The sequence below is a fragment of the Panthera onca genome, chromosome D3 (assembly GCF_046562875.1).
Source record: "Panthera onca isolate mPanOnc1 chromosome D3, mPanOnc1 haplotype 2, whole genome shotgun sequence".
NCBI classification, from domain to species: Eukaryota; Metazoa; Chordata; class Mammalia; order Carnivora; family Felidae; genus Panthera; species Panthera onca.
In genome coordinates this window covers 25,899,415-25,918,179 of record NC_138350.1, presented here as the reverse complement: position 1 = coordinate 25,918,179, position 18,765 = coordinate 25,899,415, and the positions used below count along the sequence as shown (strand labels likewise).

At 51.0% G+C, this 18,765-nt stretch overlaps 1 protein-coding gene across 4 annotated transcripts in view; it reads left to right on the top strand.

The window, feature by feature from the left end:
• The window catches only part of KIAA1671 (KIAA1671 ortholog), a 203,094-nt gene that overhangs the window by 72,123 nt on the left and 112,206 nt on the right, over positions 1-18,765 (top strand). For 3 of the 4 annotated variants that reach the window (XM_060612889.3, XM_060612890.3, XM_078435581.2), the window contains exon 6: positions 859-993. In XM_060612889.3, coding sequence (XP_060468872.2) covers positions 859-993 — 135 coding nt within the window. Of the gene's footprint in view, positions 1-858; positions 994-5,707; positions 5,783-18,765 lie in introns of those variants that run through there. The other variant, XM_060612892.3, reaches the window with a different exon arrangement.

The following is an 18,765-nucleotide window of genomic DNA, read 5'->3' as shown; positions in this document are numbered from 1 at the left end:
TTGGAGGGAAGGAAAGGGGAGGATCTGTTTGGGGCATGTGGAGTCAGAGATGAGTGTGACCGGTGCAGGGAGATGTTGTGGGGTCCCAACGTGGACAGACAAAATCTGGAGTTGTCTGTGCACGCTTGGGATTTATTTAAAGCCAGGGCATGTTATGAGAGATCCCTGAGGGAATAATGCAACAGGGAAAGAGAAAGCTCTGGGGCTGGCCCTAGGTGAGTGGACATCCCTCTGAGATGCGGGGAGCCTGAGAAGGATCAGGAAGGGAGGTAGGAGGAAACACAGAGGGTTTCAAAAAGAGGCTGTGAGGCAAGGGATCCAAAATCCAGCCTTGTTCTTCACTCATGTTGTGTGTTCTTAAGCAGATGTCTTCCCTCTCTGCGCCTTCCTATCCTTGTCTGTGCAGAGAGAGTGTAGGGCTGGCTGACGTTTATGGAGGGCTCCCCACTTGCCGGGCATGGGGGGAGATGAGCCTGAAGCCAGCCAGGTGCCCAGGACTCGTCGGGCACACTGCCGCCTGGTGGCAGCACTGTGTCACTGACTTTGCGTGCGCTGCTCTCACTTGGTTCTCCCCTGAGCCTAGAAGCCGAACACTCTTATTATGGGTCTTACCCCACATGGTCAAGGCTCAGAGAGGTGAAGGCACTGACCTGAGGTCACACAGTTATTAAGTGGCCGAGACTGGGCTGAACCCAGACCCCGTAGATTACCTCCCATCATCAAGGCAGACCGTTGTGGGGTGGGCTTTAGTTTTCGTTTTGCTCTTTTAGGTACAGAATGGAGTTTCTCACCATGACAGATTTGTTCTGTAAATGCGAAAGCCCCAGGAAAATCCTTTGCCTGTGTTCTATGTCTCAGGTGCTGCCACAAGACCCAGAGAGGGAGGATGCCCCGCAGGACAGTGAGCAGCTACTCTGGCAGGTGTCCCCTGCAGCCTCGGGACCCCGGAGAAGTCACAGTTTCTGCAAAGACAGGAGGAGCGGGCCTTTTGTGGTGAGTGACGCTGGTGCGGCCAGACTGGAACTCGTGAGGGGGTGGGACACCGCTGGGACTGTGGTTGTATGGACAGTCATGGCTGGCCTGGGGGCCTGAGGGGGTCGTGGAGGGGCAGGTGGCTGTCCCGGAATCTGATGTTGGCCACGGTTCTCGACGTGGAGGGTGTTTGGTGCCTCTGCCAGGAAGCCTTTGCTCGTCTTGGGTTTCCAGCCCAATGCAGAGAGGTATCTTGTGCCTGGCGTGGAGCAGATAAGAGAACAGGCCATGGGGCCTTGAGGTTCTGGGTTCGAGTCCCAACACCGCCCCTCTCAGTCTCTTTCAGCAATTGGCTTCTTTCCCTGGAAAACAAGATCATGATTTCTGTTTCTTTTGCGCCGTTAATTTAACCAGGCTGGTCCTGGAGCCAGGTCACCAGGGCTCAAATCCTAGCTCTGCATGCAGACGGGTGTTTGGCCTCAGTTTCTTCATCTGTGAAATGGGGATAATAACAGCATCTACTGCACAGGGCTGCCATGGGGGCTCAGAGAAGATGGTGCAGGGAGCGTTTGGCATGGTCATGGGGACACAGTCACACTTTAATGAGTGTTATGGTTACCATTGTTATTATTACTCTGGTTTTCGAGTCTCTCTTTGCCTGTCACTGAGTCTGTTTCTTTGGGCCAGCACTCGCCCTCTCTCTTAGCCTGTTTCCTCACTTGTTAAGATAGGTATTTCTTTTTTTTTTTTTTTTTTTTAACGTTTATTTGTTTTTGAAACAGGGAGAGACAGAGCATGAACAGGGAAGGGTCAGAGAGAGGGAGACACAGAATCGGAAACAGGCTCTAGGCTCCGAGCTGTCAGCACAGAGCCCGACGCAGGGCTCGAACTCACGGACCGCGAGATCATGACCTGAGCCGAAGTCGGCCGCTCAACCGACTGAGCCACCCAGGTGCCCCAAGATAGGTATTTCTTTAATGAGGCAACCCCAGTTCTGCTCACGAGGTCATTTGGATCACAAGCTCTGTGTATTTCAAGGACACTTGTGCCTGGTCTCGGGTCTTGGAGATATGGGAAGCTCCAGGATTTAAATCCCAGGTTCCATCCCTTCTGGCTTTATGGTCATGGGCAAGAAGTCACTCTTCCCTGAACTTCGGGTTCGTCCTCTGCAGCTCGTGGTGAAGAAGGATGCCCCCCGCAGGGTTCTTGATGGGAGAATGTCTATACCAGAGTCAGGGGGGCTGACTATATGTCAGAGCAGGAGCTCACGCTCAGACCTCGGCTAACGTCTGCTGAGCAGCCCCAGAAAGCTTGGGTGTTCAGATCCCAGCCACAGACCTGTGTACATTTGAAACCGCCTGGTGTTTTTGTTAAATGTTCCCTTCCAATGATTTCTTCCTTACCCTTTTCTCATTGCCTCTCCGGTGGCACCGACTCAGCTTATCTGATTGTACTTGAACTTTCGTGTGTGTAAGCCAAACAGAGGTTATGGAGAGAAAAGCATTTAAGGCCTATCTTTTTATAGTCTCTGCTTGCTGGCATCTTCCCTGGTGGCCTGGCTTCCCCTCTTCCACTCTCTGTCATTGAGGAGCCTTTGTCCTTGGAGTCCTCAGGTGGCTTGCCTTGGCTCTCTCCTTGTGGCTCCCCGAGGCCTCTGCCCCGTTGCAGCCTGCTTGATTTCCTCTCCTCAGAGGCGGGTGGGCAGGGTGGGGGCCTCAGACCTCTTGTCTCTGCTTTGAGGACTCACACCTGCAATTCCAGGGAGTGGCCACCAGGGGGTGGTGGTGTTCAGCTCACTTTCTGATGGCTCCAAAAGCCTCACTCCGAGGACCTCAGCATTGGGCACTGGAGGCTGAGAAGTGGGCTCCACTTCCGGCTCTGTCACTGTGTGACCTTGGGCAAGTGATCTGACGGACCTCAGTGTGCCTCAGTTTTTTCTTCTGTAAAACGAGGATGGTCCTATCTGACCTCAGGAGCATTTGTGTGAGCTGTAATGAGATCGCTCAGCACTCAGAGGAATTGATCCTCAATGAATACCAGGGCTGCAGTGACAGCTTTTCCTTCATTCTCCCCCTTCCCCTCCCCTCCCCCCTTTTTTCAGCTCTCTCATTGTAAGAGGGGAAACTGAGGCCCAGAGAGCAGGCCGGACTTAGTCAGGGTGACCCTCCAGGTGAGGACTGGGGTCCTGAGCCCTCGGCCCTGCTGGCCGCCCTTACTTCTCTGCAAGTTGTCAGACCTGCATGTTGTATTTCCTGAGGTGCCTGAGGGGGTCCCCCCGTAAACGTTGTCTACAGTTCTGGTCACTCTTGATTACTGACGCCGGGCTGCGAGTTTCCAGTTTGGGTTCTCCATGTTTTGAGCCTGGTCTCGGGCCTTGTCCATCCCAATTCTACCCCCCATGGTGGGGAGTATGAATCCCATTTAGCAGAGGAGGGAGCTGAGGCCCAGAGAGGTCAAGTCGCTTGCCCAAGGCCACACAGTTAACATATGAGGGAGCCAGGATGGAGACTAGGCCTCTTCTGCTTCCAGCCTCTGACCTGGGCCCTGTCTGCCCCGGGACGGTGTCTTTGGCCTGCTACCAACCCCTGCCAGCCCCTCTCTGGGCCTGCAACACTTGGTGCCTTCACTCACAAGGGAGCAAAGACAACCTTGGCCCTGGGGGTGAGAATGTGATACTTGTTCAGCCCGGGGTTGGCCGCCAGCTGTTCTGCCGCGGCCGCCCTCTGGAGGGTGCCTGGAACTTTCCCGGCCTGATGCCCCGCTAATCTGCACAGCCCCGCCCCCACCTGGCTGACACACAGCCCTGAGCACTGATAGACCAGTGTGGCCCTGGCTCTTGATCGAGGCAGTGGGCAAGTGAGTTTACCACTCGGGGCCTCTCTTTTGGGAATCATGGTAATAATAATGCCTAATCAGTTACGGTGCTTAATGCATGGTATAGTTACTAGTATTATCCCCATTTGACAGATGGGAAAACTGAGGCCCGGAGCCATTAAGTACGTCTCCCAGGTTGGAGCTGTGATGCCAAGATGTTCATAAAGCACTGAGCACAGTGCCGGGTGGAGAGGAACTGCCTGATAAATGTCACCTGCTGTTACTCTATCGTTAATTATTATTTGCCGTCAGTTTCTTTTTCCTCTACCTTCTCTTGAAGGGCTACTCGATGGAACAGGAAGGCGTCCCCAATCTAGAAGTTTCTCTGCTGTTGAGGAAACTGAGGCCAAGCAAGGGGAGGTGTCTTGTTCAGGGAGGGCCCTGCTGCAGCCAGGACAGAGCTGGGACTATAGACCCTGTTTCTGGACTCCCTGGCCAGTGCTCCCCTCTTGCTTCCAGGGCTATACTTAGTAGGACGTTGGGTCCTTGTGGCAAATCCGAGCCCTGTGCCGGGCCTCGTCCCTCACCCTTCCGTGGATGGTCATGCCCTCCTTTCCCCAGAAAGTGAGCCTTTGGTCTGCACTCAGGCAGGTGTCCTAAAGCACAGTGACTCGGTTGTGGACCATGGCCTTGGGTCACAGTTTGCCCCAGAGGCCTCTCCCGTGACTGAAGGTACACATCCACCAGCTGTGGGGGTTCCCTGTAATGGGGCAGGTGGCGGGCCTCTGTTGACCTTGAGAATGTTCTCCCAAATCTCCAAACCCTGGGCCAGCATTTGCGGGCTCCTTCTCTCACGGGCCCACTGTGTGCCAGGCCCTGGAGATTCTCCCAGCTTCCTGGGGCTACACTTCAGCGGGACCTGCAGGTAGCCTAGGAGGGTCTAGTTAGTTGGAGGAGGAGGAGAGGAAGGACACTAAGGAAGGAGGAATTGCATATGGAGGTATGGAGGTGGGGTGATGGAGGAGGCATGTTTGGGAAAGAGTGAATAGACCAGTTTGGCCGAGGCGGAATGTTGGGGGGTGGTCTCAGTCTTACTTCTGACAATTTTGTAAAAAATTCTATTTACTTGTTTTGAGAGAGACAGAGACAGCACAAGTGGGGGAGGGGCAGAGAGAGAGGGAGACAGAATCCCAAGCAGGCTCCCCAGCGCAGAGCCCGATCGCGGGGCTCAAAGCCACAAAGCCGCGCGATCATGACCTGAGCCGACATTGAGAGTCGGACGCTCAACCGACTGAGCTCCCTGGGTGCCCCTTGACAAATATTTATCTACATGTCCTTGGTGCTGTGCTGGGCATTGGGCTACAGTTACAAACGAGACACAGATAAATAAGACGGTAGATAAACACTTGCAGTGGGTTCTAAACGCTCCTGTTCATTGAGCACTTACTATGTGCCCGGCACCGTGCCATGGGCCTTCCCGGCATTCCTCCCTTTAATTTGTTCAAGGTTCAAAGGAGGGACACTTGTTTGAGGTCTTGAAAGATGAACAGGTGTTTGCCAGATGGGTGTGATCCGGGAAGAGGTGGTTTACCCGCCCCCCTCCCCCCCACCCCGTGGAGGGAACAGCTGGGGCAAAGGTTCAGGGGTGTGAAGCTGTTCTATGCACTGAATGTGATCTAGAGTCCAGGAGACGGTATGGAGGCTTTTACACTTTGATGCTTCATTCCCGGACACCCCCAGCGTGTTGCTTTAATGCCAAGTTCAGACTTTTTCCTGCATCTCTTGCTGAGCAAACTGTGGTGCTTGCTTCTGAGGGGTGGCGCCACCTCCTGGCAGCTTGGCCTCCATGCTGCCCTCTTTGTACCAGACCTGCCAGAACAACACTGAAAGCTTTGAAAGCACTTGAGTCTGATAACTTCATTAACATGACTGGAGAATGGAGGGAAAAACCATTTGGGATTCTAATGTGGAGAGTTGTGAAGGCCGTCAACTCGAGGTGAGGTAAGCGGAGATTTGTGAAGTGGCCCCTGGTGGGTACGTTGTTGGTTTGGGCTGGATATTCTCTTTGAATTTTAGTTGGTTAACTAGGCATTCGAGTGGGAAGGGAAAAAAAAAAATCAAAATGAAAGAGTATATGTGAACTGCTAGAAATAACTCATCAAAGATTGTGCTTGAAAAACAAGCTTTGAGTAAAGATTTTGTGTGTGCGTGTGTGTGTGTGTGTGTGTGTGTGTGTGTGTGTGTGTGTGTGTTGTTTCTCTTTTTAATCCAGGATGTGGATTCTTCTCCCAGTAATGTGTTGCTTGGCATTTCCATGTTTGATGTTGGGCCTGTGTTGATGCCATTCGAATGGAAAGCCTTAGGATTGTGGCTCACTGGCCTGATTGAAAGGGCTAATTTGTCATACACAACAAGATGTTCAGAGGTGGGCAGCTGTTGGCTTGGCTCAGCATCTCTGAGAGTCTCTTGGGGTTTCCCTCCTGCTTTGAGCCTCATGGTCCCAAGATGGTGGCTGCCACTTTTCCAAGCATTAAGTTCACTCTCTGGTAGGAGGAAGTGGGAAGCCAGAAGGGCCATGCTGGCTGAGTCTGAAAGAAAGCAAAGGCTTTTCCCAAAGCACCCTCCAGAAGATTTTAACTTACATGTCACAGGTCACATGGCCCCTGCTAGCAGCAAGAGAGTCTGGGACAGTCAGTGCTCAAGACTTCTGGCCTCCATCATGGAAGGTGGCCAAGTGGAATAGGGCTATTGGTTATTCGAGAAATAGCATTGTTTAATACACAGCCTGAAGGAAAAAAAATGGGGATTTTCAGGTCCTTGTCAAGGAAGCTTTGGTCTCCAAGTCAGGATTTGGGACAAGAGAGAAAATCTGCCCAGGGTCTGTACGCTGTGACGTGAGATGTGTGCTAGGCACTGGGCCTCTGGGATGGGAAGGCACAGTTCTGCCCTCCAAGGCCCCCATTGTGCTGGGGAGCAGGGCTCAGAGAAGGGAAGGAAGGCTGAGGTGGAAGAGACAGCTTGGGTGGTAACTGGTCCAGGGGCCAGAGTGCCACTCCCTGCCCGGGTGAGTTCAGGGTCACATGCCAGCTTTAGGAGTGTGAGTGTGGAGCTGAGCAGTGAGAAACTCGTTGACGCCCTCTGCCCCTAGGAGGTTCAGGAATCCTGACTTGTGGCTAATTCCATTTGTTAATTGTTTCTTGTCTGTCACTGCTGGGTTGAAAGGACTGGAGAAGGCTGAGTAATTTATGTCTCAACTGGTTAAAGTTCCTTTTCTGGATTAAAACCAGCCAGGCCAGAAGGCTTTTTTTTTTTTTTTTTTTTTTTAATTTTAATTTTTTATTTTCTTATTCCTAGGTCTTAAATGCAAATGACCAATTGTGCCTAAGATTTTGTATTGGGTATATTTTGTATTCATACACTTATCTAGCTTCCACCCACCCATTCATCTGCTTATCCATCCATCCATCCATCCTCTACCCAGTTATTTATATATACAAATCTCTAAGGATATAAAAATGAGTAAGTTAATTTCTGTCCTCAAATTGCTCACATTCATAGACTATAAACAAGTGATTATATAATCCAGGATGATAAATACTAGTCATTCATTTATTCACCCATTCATTCATTCAAGAGATATTTATTGAGCACCTACTACTATGTGTCATACACCGTTCTTCGTTCTTCAGGTAGAGCAGTGAACAAGACATAGGTGGCTCCTGCCCTCCCAGAGCCCATACTTTAATTCCTTTTTAAGTTTATTCATTTTTGAGAGAGAGAAAGACAGAGCATGAGCAGGGGAGGGGCATAGAGAGGGAGACACAGAATCCAAGGCAGGCTTCAGGCTCTTAGCTGTCAGCATAGAGCCCGACGTGGGGCTCGAACTCATGAACTGTGAGATCATGACCTGATCCGAAGTCAGACACTTAACCGACGAGCCACCCAGGCACCCCCCCCCCCCCCCCCCGCCACACACTCCCCCTGGAGCTCATACTTTAGTGTGAGAAGACAGACATTAAACAAGGAGCCAGACTCAAAAGAGAAAGACCAAGTACCAAGTGCTATGAAGAAAATAAAATAGGGTGTTGGGAGTCAAGACTGGTTGGGGGATTATTTCCTAATGGGGGTTAGGGAGGGCTTCTCTGAGGAGGTGACATGAGCTGAGACTTGAAGGGGGAGCACCTAGCCATGTGGAAGAATCAGGGCAAGTGTCAGGCAGAGGAAAGGGCAAGTGCAAAGATCCTGGGGCTTATCATGTTTAATAATACTAATCCTACTACTACTAATATTAACTAATAATACTAATTCTAATGATAATAATGATGCTGATGGCATTGGTACTGGAGCGGACAGTGAGGAATGAGGGAGCTGGCAGGAGTCAGGTCACACCACCTTGATGGCCACTGTAAAGAGACTGGTTTTGGGTGAGCACGGGCTGCTTTGGTGAGTGCAGAGGAGGGAGGTATCATACCGTCTGGAGGAATTCAGAAGAAAGTCCGAGCCAGACTCCATGGAGGAGGGAATTAGCTAAGAAGAAGGGAATCAGGTGAGGGGAATGGCACGTGCGTACATCAAGAGGCATAGGAGAACGGGGTTTTCCAGGAGCTGCGAGGGGGGGCGGTTACCTGGAGAGTGGTGGAGAGGAGGCAGAAGAAGGCTGCTGGAGACCCAGAGGAGTGGAAAGAGAGCGCCCCCTAGTGGACGTTTCAAAAGGGGTTGGAGAGGGTGAGCTGGAAGCTGGGATACCAGGTAGGAACCTGTTGCAACAATCCGGACAAGACCATTGAGAACAAAGCAAAACAAAACAAAAAACATTAACTTATTGTGGTTAAATGTATGGAAATAACATAAAGCTTACCCTTTTAGCCATTTTAAATGTATTACTCAGTTTCATTAAATACATTCACAGTGTCGTGCAGCCATAACCATTGTCTGTTTCCAGAATTTTTTCATCATCTCACCCAGAAACAATGTCCCCGGTGAACACTGACCCCCTGTTCCTCCTCCCGCAGCCCCTGCACCCTCTGTTCTACCTCCTGTCTCTGTGAATTTGCCTGTTCTAGACAAGGCAGATAAAGGGAGCCATGCAATACTTACCCTTTTGTGTCTGGCTTATTTCACTTAGCGTAATGTCTTCAAGCTTCATCCCTGTTGTAGCAGGCATCCTGATTTCCTTCCTTTTGAAGGCGGGATAATATTCCATTATATGTATAGAGCACATTTTGGGTATCCGTTGGTCTGTTGGTGGACCCCTGAGTTGTTTCCACCTCTAGGCTGTTGTGAGTAGTGCTGTGAACGTGGGTGTGCAAATATCTGCTTGAGTCCTAGCTTTCAGTCCTTTTGGGTGTGTGTACCCAGGAGTGGGATTGCTAGGTCATAAAGCAAGTTTGTTTAGCTCTTTGAGGAAATGCCAAAACCGTTTCCCAGAGCGCTGCACCATTTCACGTTCCCACCAGCAAGGTACAAGGGTTCTAATTTCTCCCCACCCTCACCAACACTAGTTGTTTTCCATTCTGTGTTTTTGATAAAAGCCATCCTCGTGGATATGGAGTGGAATCTCATCGTGGTTTTGATTTGCTTTTCTGTAACAGCTAGTGATGTTGAGCATTTTTTCATGTGCGTGTATCTTCTTCTGCCCATTTTGGAGTTGGGTTGTTCATTTTTTGTTGCTGTTGAGTTTGTTGTAGGGGCTCTTTCTATATTCTAGATACCAGTCCCTTATCAGTGATATTGTTTACAAGTATTTTCTCCCATCTGTGAGCTGTTTTTTTTTTTTTTTTTCACTTTCTCGATAGTGTTCGTTGATGCACAAGGGCTTTTAATTTTGATGAAGACCAGTTTATCTAATTTGTTCGTTGGGGCCTGGAAAATAATTTTTAAAAGTGATGTATAATATGCATACAGAAAAGAGCACGTATCATAAGCCAGATGGCCTGGGTTTGAATCCCAACTCTGCAGTCTACCAGCTATGTGACTGAGTGGGTTAACACCTCTGCCTCAGTTTTCCCATATGTAAAACAGGGGTAATAATGGAGCCTATTTATTAGAAATGCAGTGAGGTTAGATGAATTAATGTATTAATGTATGAATTAATGAATTAAGGCCCTCTGATCGATAATGGGTGTCACTTGTTAAGTTATCACTTTGCTGTTATTACTGTGACTATAGTTCATATATTGAGTATCTGCATGATAGACACTATGCTAAGATTATTCACTGTAGAAACATTAATCCATGGTCCCATTTACTCCCCACAAACCCCAAGAGATGGGTGTATTTATTCATTGTCCCATATTGTAGATGAGGAAACAAGCTCGAGCCCTTCTGAGGTTTGCCGAGTGCCATTTCCTGGCACTTTTTTCTAAAGTGACCTCACTATATCCTGAGGTGCTAGGAAGATGCCCATCTTAGAGATGCTAAATGCTTAACGAGGTGAGTGGACCAGGCACACACAGCAAGGAAACCACAACACCTAGATTGATCCCTGGCCTGTGGACTCCTCCCTTGCAAGTGAGGAGGGGGTAGGTCTCTCCATGTGGAAGAAGGGGCCACTAGGGCTCCCAGGGACTGAGACCTCAGAGGGACCCCAGCCAGGTGTCCACAGGAGGCTGATGAATGATGAAACACCTGTTCCCCTTGCAAAACCTGTCTGCCGGGGCCAGGCGGGTAACGTGGTGAACGCGCCCCCTGGTGGAACTGCGCGGGATTGCAGGCGCTGCGCCCCCCCCCCCCCCCCCCCCCCCCCCCAGTGGGATAAGCCAGAGCTTAACCATTTTTCTGTGTGTTAACCCATTCAGTGTCACTGCAGCCATCTCGTGGGTGAGGAAACGGAGGCCCAGGAGGGTGGGTGATGACGATCTTTCTAGTCCTTTTGTTTCTCCTCCTTGAGAAAGCGTGCCGACGTGTGACAAGAATGCTAATTCGTGGTGAGCTGATGCTGACTTGACTCTTAGTGTGTTTGAGAAAGTGAGTAACAAACGTATATGCACTTTCCCCTCCCACCCGGCTGAGACGCACTGCTCGCTGGCGAAGTTGCCGGGGTCCACACCTGTTTCCACCTCCCAGGGTACGAACACGTATACCAACACACTCGCACGGAGCAGGAACAAACCCCACGGGACCCAGATTCTCATCCGGGCTCTGTCCCCTGCCACTCGGTGGCTTTGCACAACTCCCTGAGGCTCGCTCTCCTCGTCTGTGAAATGGATGAGAGAAGCCAGCTCTGTGCCCCACGCAGGCTGTCACCAGTGGGTTAAGGCAGACGTCAGAAAGCTGTCTGTTGCCAAGGAGGAGTTAGTAGCCAAGGTCTTAGGCAGACTTTATAATTCATTCCAGCAACGTTTGCTGAGCACCTGCTGTATGCCAGAGCAAAGTCAAATTCGCACCTCTTCCCGGAGGATGAAATGCCATCTGCACTCAGGATCCAGTCCAGTGTCCATATGATGGCCCACAAGACAGGGTGTTTCTGTCCTAGCGCAGGTCCTGTGCTCACTCCACTCAAGCCACATTGGCCTTCAGAACGGTCCCTCATCACGTCAGGTGTGTTTCTGCCCCAGGGCCTTGGGACATACTGTTTGCTCTCCTCCAGATTCCCTCTTCATTACCCTTGCTCTCTACTTACCTCTTCTCAGGTCATCTCTCAACTCAATGACACCCCTCGGCGGGGCCTTCCCTGGTGCCATGTCTATAGAAGGACCCCTGGCCCCCAGTCTCTCCCAGTGCGCCCCTAGTCATACGCAGTGTCTTCTCATTGCCCAGAGTAGAGTCTCTGAGAGGCAGAGAACACCAAGCACATTGTAGGCGCACAACACATATGTGTGGAATGAATGAATGAAGTATCACCCCCATGTTTTACAGATTTTATTTACTTAAAGCAGCTTCAGGGTCACCGCAAAATTAAGAGGAAAGTGCAGAGATTTCCCGTATACCCCCTGCCCCGACACACGCATAGCCTCCTCCATCATCAACGATCTCCACCAGAGTGGGACGTTGGACACAACGGATGAACCTACAGGGACACGTCGTCATCACCCAAGGTTCGTGATTTACGTGAGGGCTCACTCTTGGTGTGGTATGGCCTGTGGGTTTGGACAAATGCGTAATGATACGTATCCATCATTATGGTACCCTACAGAGTAGTTCCGCTGCCTTGAAAATCCTCTGTGCTCTGCCTGTTCATCCCTCTCCCCCCACCAAACCCCTGGCAGCCTCTGCTCTTTTTTCTGTCTCCATAGCTTTGCCTTTTCCGGAATGTCCTAGAGTTGGAAGATGCGGTCAGCGTCCGTGGACAGGTTTTTGTGCGGCCCCAAGTTTTTAGCTCCTTTGGGGAAACAAATGCCAAGGCGCACAGTTGCTGGATAATATGCTAAGACTGTGTATCATTTAAAAAAAAATTTATTAAAAATTTTTTAATGTTTTTATTTAGCTTTGAGGGACAGAGAGAGACAGAGCATGAACAGGGGAGGGTCAGAGAGAGGGAGACACAGAATCTGAAACAGGCTCCAGGCTCTGAGCTGTCACCACAGAGCCCGACGTGGGCCTCGATCCCACGAACTGTGAGATCACGACCTGAGCTGAAGTCGGAGCTTAAACAACTGAGCCACCCAGGCGCCCCATCATTTTTTTAAGTGTACAATTTAGTGACTTTTCGTATACTCCCAAAGTCATGCATCCACCAGTCAGTTGGAGAAGATTTTCATTACCCCCCCACCCCCCACCCCCCACCCCCCCGCAAAGAAACCAAGCTCCCGTGAGGAATCAATCCCCAGCCCCATCCTTGGCAATTCTGCCATTTATCTACCCCCTCGGCTGTGCCAGCCTCCGTGCTCAGTTCATTTTCAGGGTGACTCCACAGGTGGGCGCGATTCTTGTTCCCATCTACTGGATGACAAAGCTGAGGCCCAGAGAGGTGAAGTCACTTGCCTGTATCACTCAGCTAGGAGGGGTGGTGCTGGGATTTGAACCCACAAGGAGCCTGTGCTTGGCCTCAATGAGATGTTTCCCAAACTCTGGTCATTCTGTCACCTTGAGTACTTGTCATATTTGCGAACCACCCAGACTAATATTTAGTTCATATTTTACTTGAGCTTGCTTTGCTTTTTTTTTTTCATGTTTATTTATTTTTGAGAGAGCTAGAGAGAGACAGAGTGTGAGAGGGGGAGGGGCAGAGAGAGAGACACACACACAGAATCTGAAACAGGCTCCAGGCTCTGAGCTGGCAGCACACAGCCCAACACGGGGCTCGAACTCACAAACCGTGAGATCGTGACCTGAGCGGAAGTCGGACGCTCAACCGACTGAGCCGCCCAGGTGCCCCTTGATTTGCTTTTTTTAAACATAGCACCTTTATTGAAATATAATTCGCACGTCATGCAATTCGTTCTTTGAAAATGTACAAGTCAGTGGGTTTTCGTACATTCACGGGTTTGTGAGACCATCAGCACAGTCCCTTGAGAACATTGTCCTCGCTCTCAAAAGGAAGCTGCACCCATTCGCTGCCCCCCCTCCCCACCTCCCGCATCTCCCCTCCTCCCAGCCCTAGGCAAATGCCGTTCCGTTTTCTGTCTATGAATTTACCTGTTCTCGGAACCTCAGATAAATGGGACCATCCAGAATTTGTGCTTTTGTGTCTGGCTTCTTTCACCTGCAGCATGTTTTCCAGTCATTGCCCCCCTCAAAGACACCAAGCTCCCTTAGGAATCAATCCCCAGCCACGCCGGAGCATGGGTCGGATTTCCATTCCTTTTTATGGCTGAATCAGGCCACACTGTCTGGACAGACCACATTTCGGTGATCCGTGTGGCGGTTGGTGGCCGCTTGGTTTCTTTCCACTTCTTTTGGCTGCTGTGAACCCTCCCCGCCACTTTATAGTCCCGTTGTGCGGCTTTGATGTCCTCAACATTCTAACCTCTCTCTGCACTTTCTGACGAATTGCAGGATCGCAGAGCTGTTGATTCGTTTGTTCACTTCCGCGTTGACCGTGCAAACCTGATGCTCAGTTTGCTGAAGGAGTGAGTGGGTGGGTGGGAGAGTCAAGAGAGAGACCTACCCAGGGAGGAGTCCCCTGGCCTGGTTGTGAGAGAGGGCTCAAGGTATAAGCAAAACTGGGTCTCGAAGGGGAGAAGTCGGCCCGGTGGGGAGAGGCGGGAGGGGCCACCAGGCAGAGGGCCCAGGCTGAGCTGGGCTTGATGGCCTGTGTTGCAGCCCTGATTTGTTATGCTCGCCACATACTGTGGCGGGGGGGGGGGGGTACCCCCGTGCTCTCAGGGAGGCCCCTCCATCACTGAGCAGAGAGAAGGGCTTAGAGGAAAAATGGAGAACTGAATAACGGGGCGGGGAGGAGGCAGGGGCCAGAGTTCCCCGGACCGAGTCCCTCTCCCCCCGCCTCAGAGGTCTGGTGATTGCTAAATGCCCAGCTCAGGGGCCACCTCAGGGCTTCTGAGTCCAGGTTTACAGGCGCTCTTGTCTAGATTCTGCCTCAGGAGCTGCAGGCAGCAGGCAGGGACGGAGATTTAGTGACAAACGGGGAGATAGGAGTATGCACGGCTGCCTATTCCAGCCTGTCCCTGCCCTCTGTCCAGTGTTTCAGGCACAATGCGTGATCTTAATCTTCATGTGACATCTCACCATTGTTTTAGAAATCGAAACTTGTTTTTATTTCATTTTGTTTTCTTAAATGTTTGTTTATTTTTGAGAGAGAGAGAGAGAGCGCACGTGCACACGCATCGGGGAGGGGCAGAGAGAGGGGGGACAGAGGATCCAAAGCAGGCTGCACACTGTCAGCACAGAGCCCGATGCGGGGCCCGAACTCACGACCCATGAGATCATGATCTCAGCCAAAGTCGGACGCTCAACCAATTGAGCCACCCAGGCGTCCCTTATTTTATTTTTTTAAGATTTTATTTTTAAGTAATCCCCACACCCAGTCTGGGGCTCGAACTCACAACCCTGAGATCAAGAGTTGCATGCTCTGCCTACCATGCCAGCCAGGTGCCCAAAATCTCACCATTTTTATGTGTTGCAGCAGGAAAAAAAAAAAAAAAGAATCAACATTTTTTTCTTTTTTAATTTCGATAGAGGTACTGGTGAAGGTGGGTGGGTGGGTCAGGCCACACTCAGCTGCCTTCAGTTAACCCGCTGGGAATTGGCAATTTTGTTTCACACACATCACCTCAGTGAAGCTTAGGGAAGTGAGGTGGCTTGGCTCAGGCTCATATGGTGGGCGGGGTGACAGGTGGGACTCAGTCCAGGGCTGTTGGACTCTTCTGGAAACCTCCACATTCGGGGGGCATCAGAAGTGACCCGAGTGTCCTCCAGAGGGTTTTCCAGTGCAATTTTTCAGTTCCAGCCTCCTCCTCGCATCCCTGGCCCTGTCCCTTGTTCCTGGTCCCCCACCACTCCCCATCCTCCTAACATTAAAAAAGGCACCATTTAAGGCCAAACAACAACAACAACAACAAAACAACAACAACATAAAAAACAAAAAGTCACGGGGCGCCTGGGTGGCTCAGTCGGTTGAGCGGCCGACTTCGGCTCAGGTCATGATCTCGCGGTTTGTGAGTTTGAGCCCCGCGTCGGGCTCTGTGCTGACAGCTCGGAGCCTGGAGCCTGTTTCAGATTCTGTGTCTCCCTCTCTCTGCCCCTCCCCTGTTCATGCTCTGTCTCTCTCTGTCTCAAAAATAAATAAACGTTAAAAAAAAATTTTAAACAAAACAAAAAGTCACCATTTTCCTCGTGCAGTACTCAAAGGCTACCACCAGAGGGCGAGACGGAGGTGATCTAGTTCCAACATTGTTTTATTATTCATTTTTACCCCGCCTTTTGCATTAGGGCCTTTGCTCTGAAGAAGCCAAGTCTTCTGTGACCATTTGGATTTTCTTTTCAACACATGCCACTGATTTTGGTACACGTGTCACTCAGCTCCGTTCCCCATTAGGTCCCCTTACAGTTTCTATTTTACAAGCCTTGCATGGAGTTCCTGGGCTGAGGTGGGGACATTCTCCTTCAGCCTGCACAGCCCCAGCTGCGCCGTTTGTCTTTACTTATGATGTTTCTCTTCTGAAGGAATTACTTGGTGGGGAAAAAATTCTGTTTTTATTTTATTTCTAAAAGGAGTGTGGCATATGTGTGTGTCTGGGGGATGGGCAGCCCGTGATGACAGCCCTGTGAATATAGAAATGGCATTTCTGACTTGAGCAGACGAATTTCCAGAGATACTAAATCTTCTAATTGAACACAGGGTCCCTTGAGAAGAGGAACATTTGGTCATATTTCAATTGACTTTGGTTCCATGCCACCTCTCCTGAGAAGCCCTCCTGGGTTGCATCCTTTGCGGTGAATTCCCGGCCCTCTAGCCCCACCCCCCAGTGCTGTAGTGGTTTTCTCCCATAGACCATGCGCTCCCTGAAGGCAAGGATCCCGTTTCACTCAGGCTGACTCGGTGTCCCCTCTGCTCTACAATGAATCCTCAAGGCATCCAGTGGCTGCGCCCTTGCGGTCTGACACCACCTGGTCTCATCCTCACAAGAGCCCCACGAGGGAAGAAATTATTATCAGCCTCGCTTTACAGCTGAAGAAACTGAGGTGCCGAGAGGAGACACAGGTTGTCCAGGATGATGCTGCGGGCAGGATCGGGCTTAGGGTTGGCACGCAGGCTTGTCTGAGTTCAAGTCGCTGCTCGACACAGCTTCTTGACCCTTCTCCCTGCAGGTGCTCAAGCAAGGCTCCATGAATTAGTGGGGAGGGGGCTCTTCAGCTGGGGTCTAGGGGCCTCTGGGCTCACATGTGCCCACCTTGGGGATTTTTCTCTGGCTGTGACTTCTGTGTTTTATTTATTTATTTATTTATTTATTTATTTATTTATTTATTTAAGTTTATTTTACTTATTTTGAGAGACAGAGAGAGCACAGGAGGGGCCGAGAGAGGAGCAGAAGGAGAGAATCCCAAGCAGGCTCTGCACTGTCAGCAGTGAGCCCGATGCGGGGCTCGAACTCACAAACCGTGAGATCATGACCTGAGCCGAAATCAAGAGGTAGTCGCTTAACCTACTGAGCCAGCCGGACGCCCTCTCTGCCTGTAACTTCTTCCCTCAGTCCTTTGTTGTTCTCCCTCCTCCTCCTCTCCATCCTCCCTCACCTCTTTTTTCTTATTTTTTCTCCTCCTTTTCCAAAAGCTTATTGGAATATAATTTGCATACCATGAAATTCACTCATTTTAACTCTGTAATTTAATAATTTTTAGCAAGTTTACAAAGGTGTACAGCCAGTGCCACGAATTCCAGAACCTTTTCATCACCCAGAAAGAAACCTCCTACCCATTAGCAGTCATCCTCCACTCTCCGCCCACCACCCCCCCTCACCAACCACTGACCTACCCTGTGTCTCTACAGTTTTGCCTTTTCTGGACATTTCCTATCAGTGGAATCGTGCACAGCGCGTGGTCTTTGCATCTGGCCTCTTTCCCTGGGCAGCGCGTTCTTAGCCATCTTAGAACATGTATCGGTGCTTTTTTTTTTTTTTTTTTAATGTTCATTTTTGAGAGAGAGAGAGAGAGAGAGAGAACGAGCAGGGGAGGGAGACACAGAATCTGAAGCAGGCTCCAGGCTCTGAGCTGTCAGCACAGAGCCCGACACGGGGCTCAAATTCATGGGACTGTGAGATCATGACCTGAGCCCAAGTCGGACGCTTAACCGACTGAGCCACCCAGACGCCCCAGCATGCATCAGTGCTTTGGTCCTTTGTGTTGGGCCGGCTCCTTCCCATCCGTGGGTGTCTCCCCTGCCTTTCCCAACCCTGTGTGCCCCTCCATGTGGTGGACGGAACCCACTGGGGCATGAGGGGCCGTTGCTGGGTCAGGCTGGGTGGGAAGGGATGAAAACTTGTTCTGCCTTCTACCTCCTGCTCCCCAGGTGTGTGCTTTAAATGTTTTCGAAAGTCCTGCAGTTGATAATGGCCTGTGGGTTGGCTCTGCTCTGGCCAGAGGTTCTCTGAGGTGCTTTTTGTGGGGAGGGGGGAGATAAGCCCATAACCTGATGAGCCAACCCCAGCTTGGGGTCCTGCTGGCTTCCTGCCAGCCAGGGTGACTGAACCTAATATGCCGCTAGCCAATCGCAGCCAAGGTGCTTTCAGCCCCTGCTGAGAGCCCCTGAGCACTTTACACATAGTACCTCATTTCCTCCTCCCAGTGATGCTCAGGGGCAGCCACCGTCATCACCCCTATTTTATACTTGGGAGCCGGGGCTTGGCGAGATTAAATAACCAGCTCAGTATCACATAGCTAGCTACTGCTGGGATGAGGATTTGAACACAGGCTTGTCTGCCTGCAGCACCTACGCCCTTCACTGGCACCCTGGGCTGCCTCTGTGAGACCTGCTACCTCCTTCCTGGCTCTCAGTTTCCCCCTTGGATAGCCTTCCGCCCTGTCTGTGCCCCACTGCTTTCAGAGGTTGTCAACTTCAGGAGCACAGGGGCATGTGTATGGCTTCTGTGAGTCCCTTTTTTTTTTTTTTTTTTAAGTTTATTTGTTTTGAGAGAGAGCGTGCGCGTGCATGCAGACGCATGAGCGGGGGAGGGGCAGAGAGAGGGAGAGAGGGAATCCCAGCAACACAGGGCTTGAAACCACAAACCGTGAGATCACGATCGGAGCCGGAACCAAGAGTCAGACACTTAACCCACTGAGCCCCCAGGCGCCTGTCTGTGGGTCCCTTTTTTGGTGGCTGACAGGGTGCCGGGCACGCAGTAGGTCCGCCCTCGGTGTGTTATGGGCACAGAGGCACGTGTGATTTCTTCGTCAGCAGGTCTAGTGCTGGGAGCAGTGGAAATTCCCAGCCCTTCGGGAAATGGTTACAGAGCACCTACTAAGCGCTGGGCTGTGGGCCAAGGCCCTGCCTGTGGGGAGCCCAGAGCCCTGTGGGGGAGATAGGCTCCCATCCCACCGAGCACCCTGACACACTCAGAGAGGGGACTCAGTGACTCCTGCTTG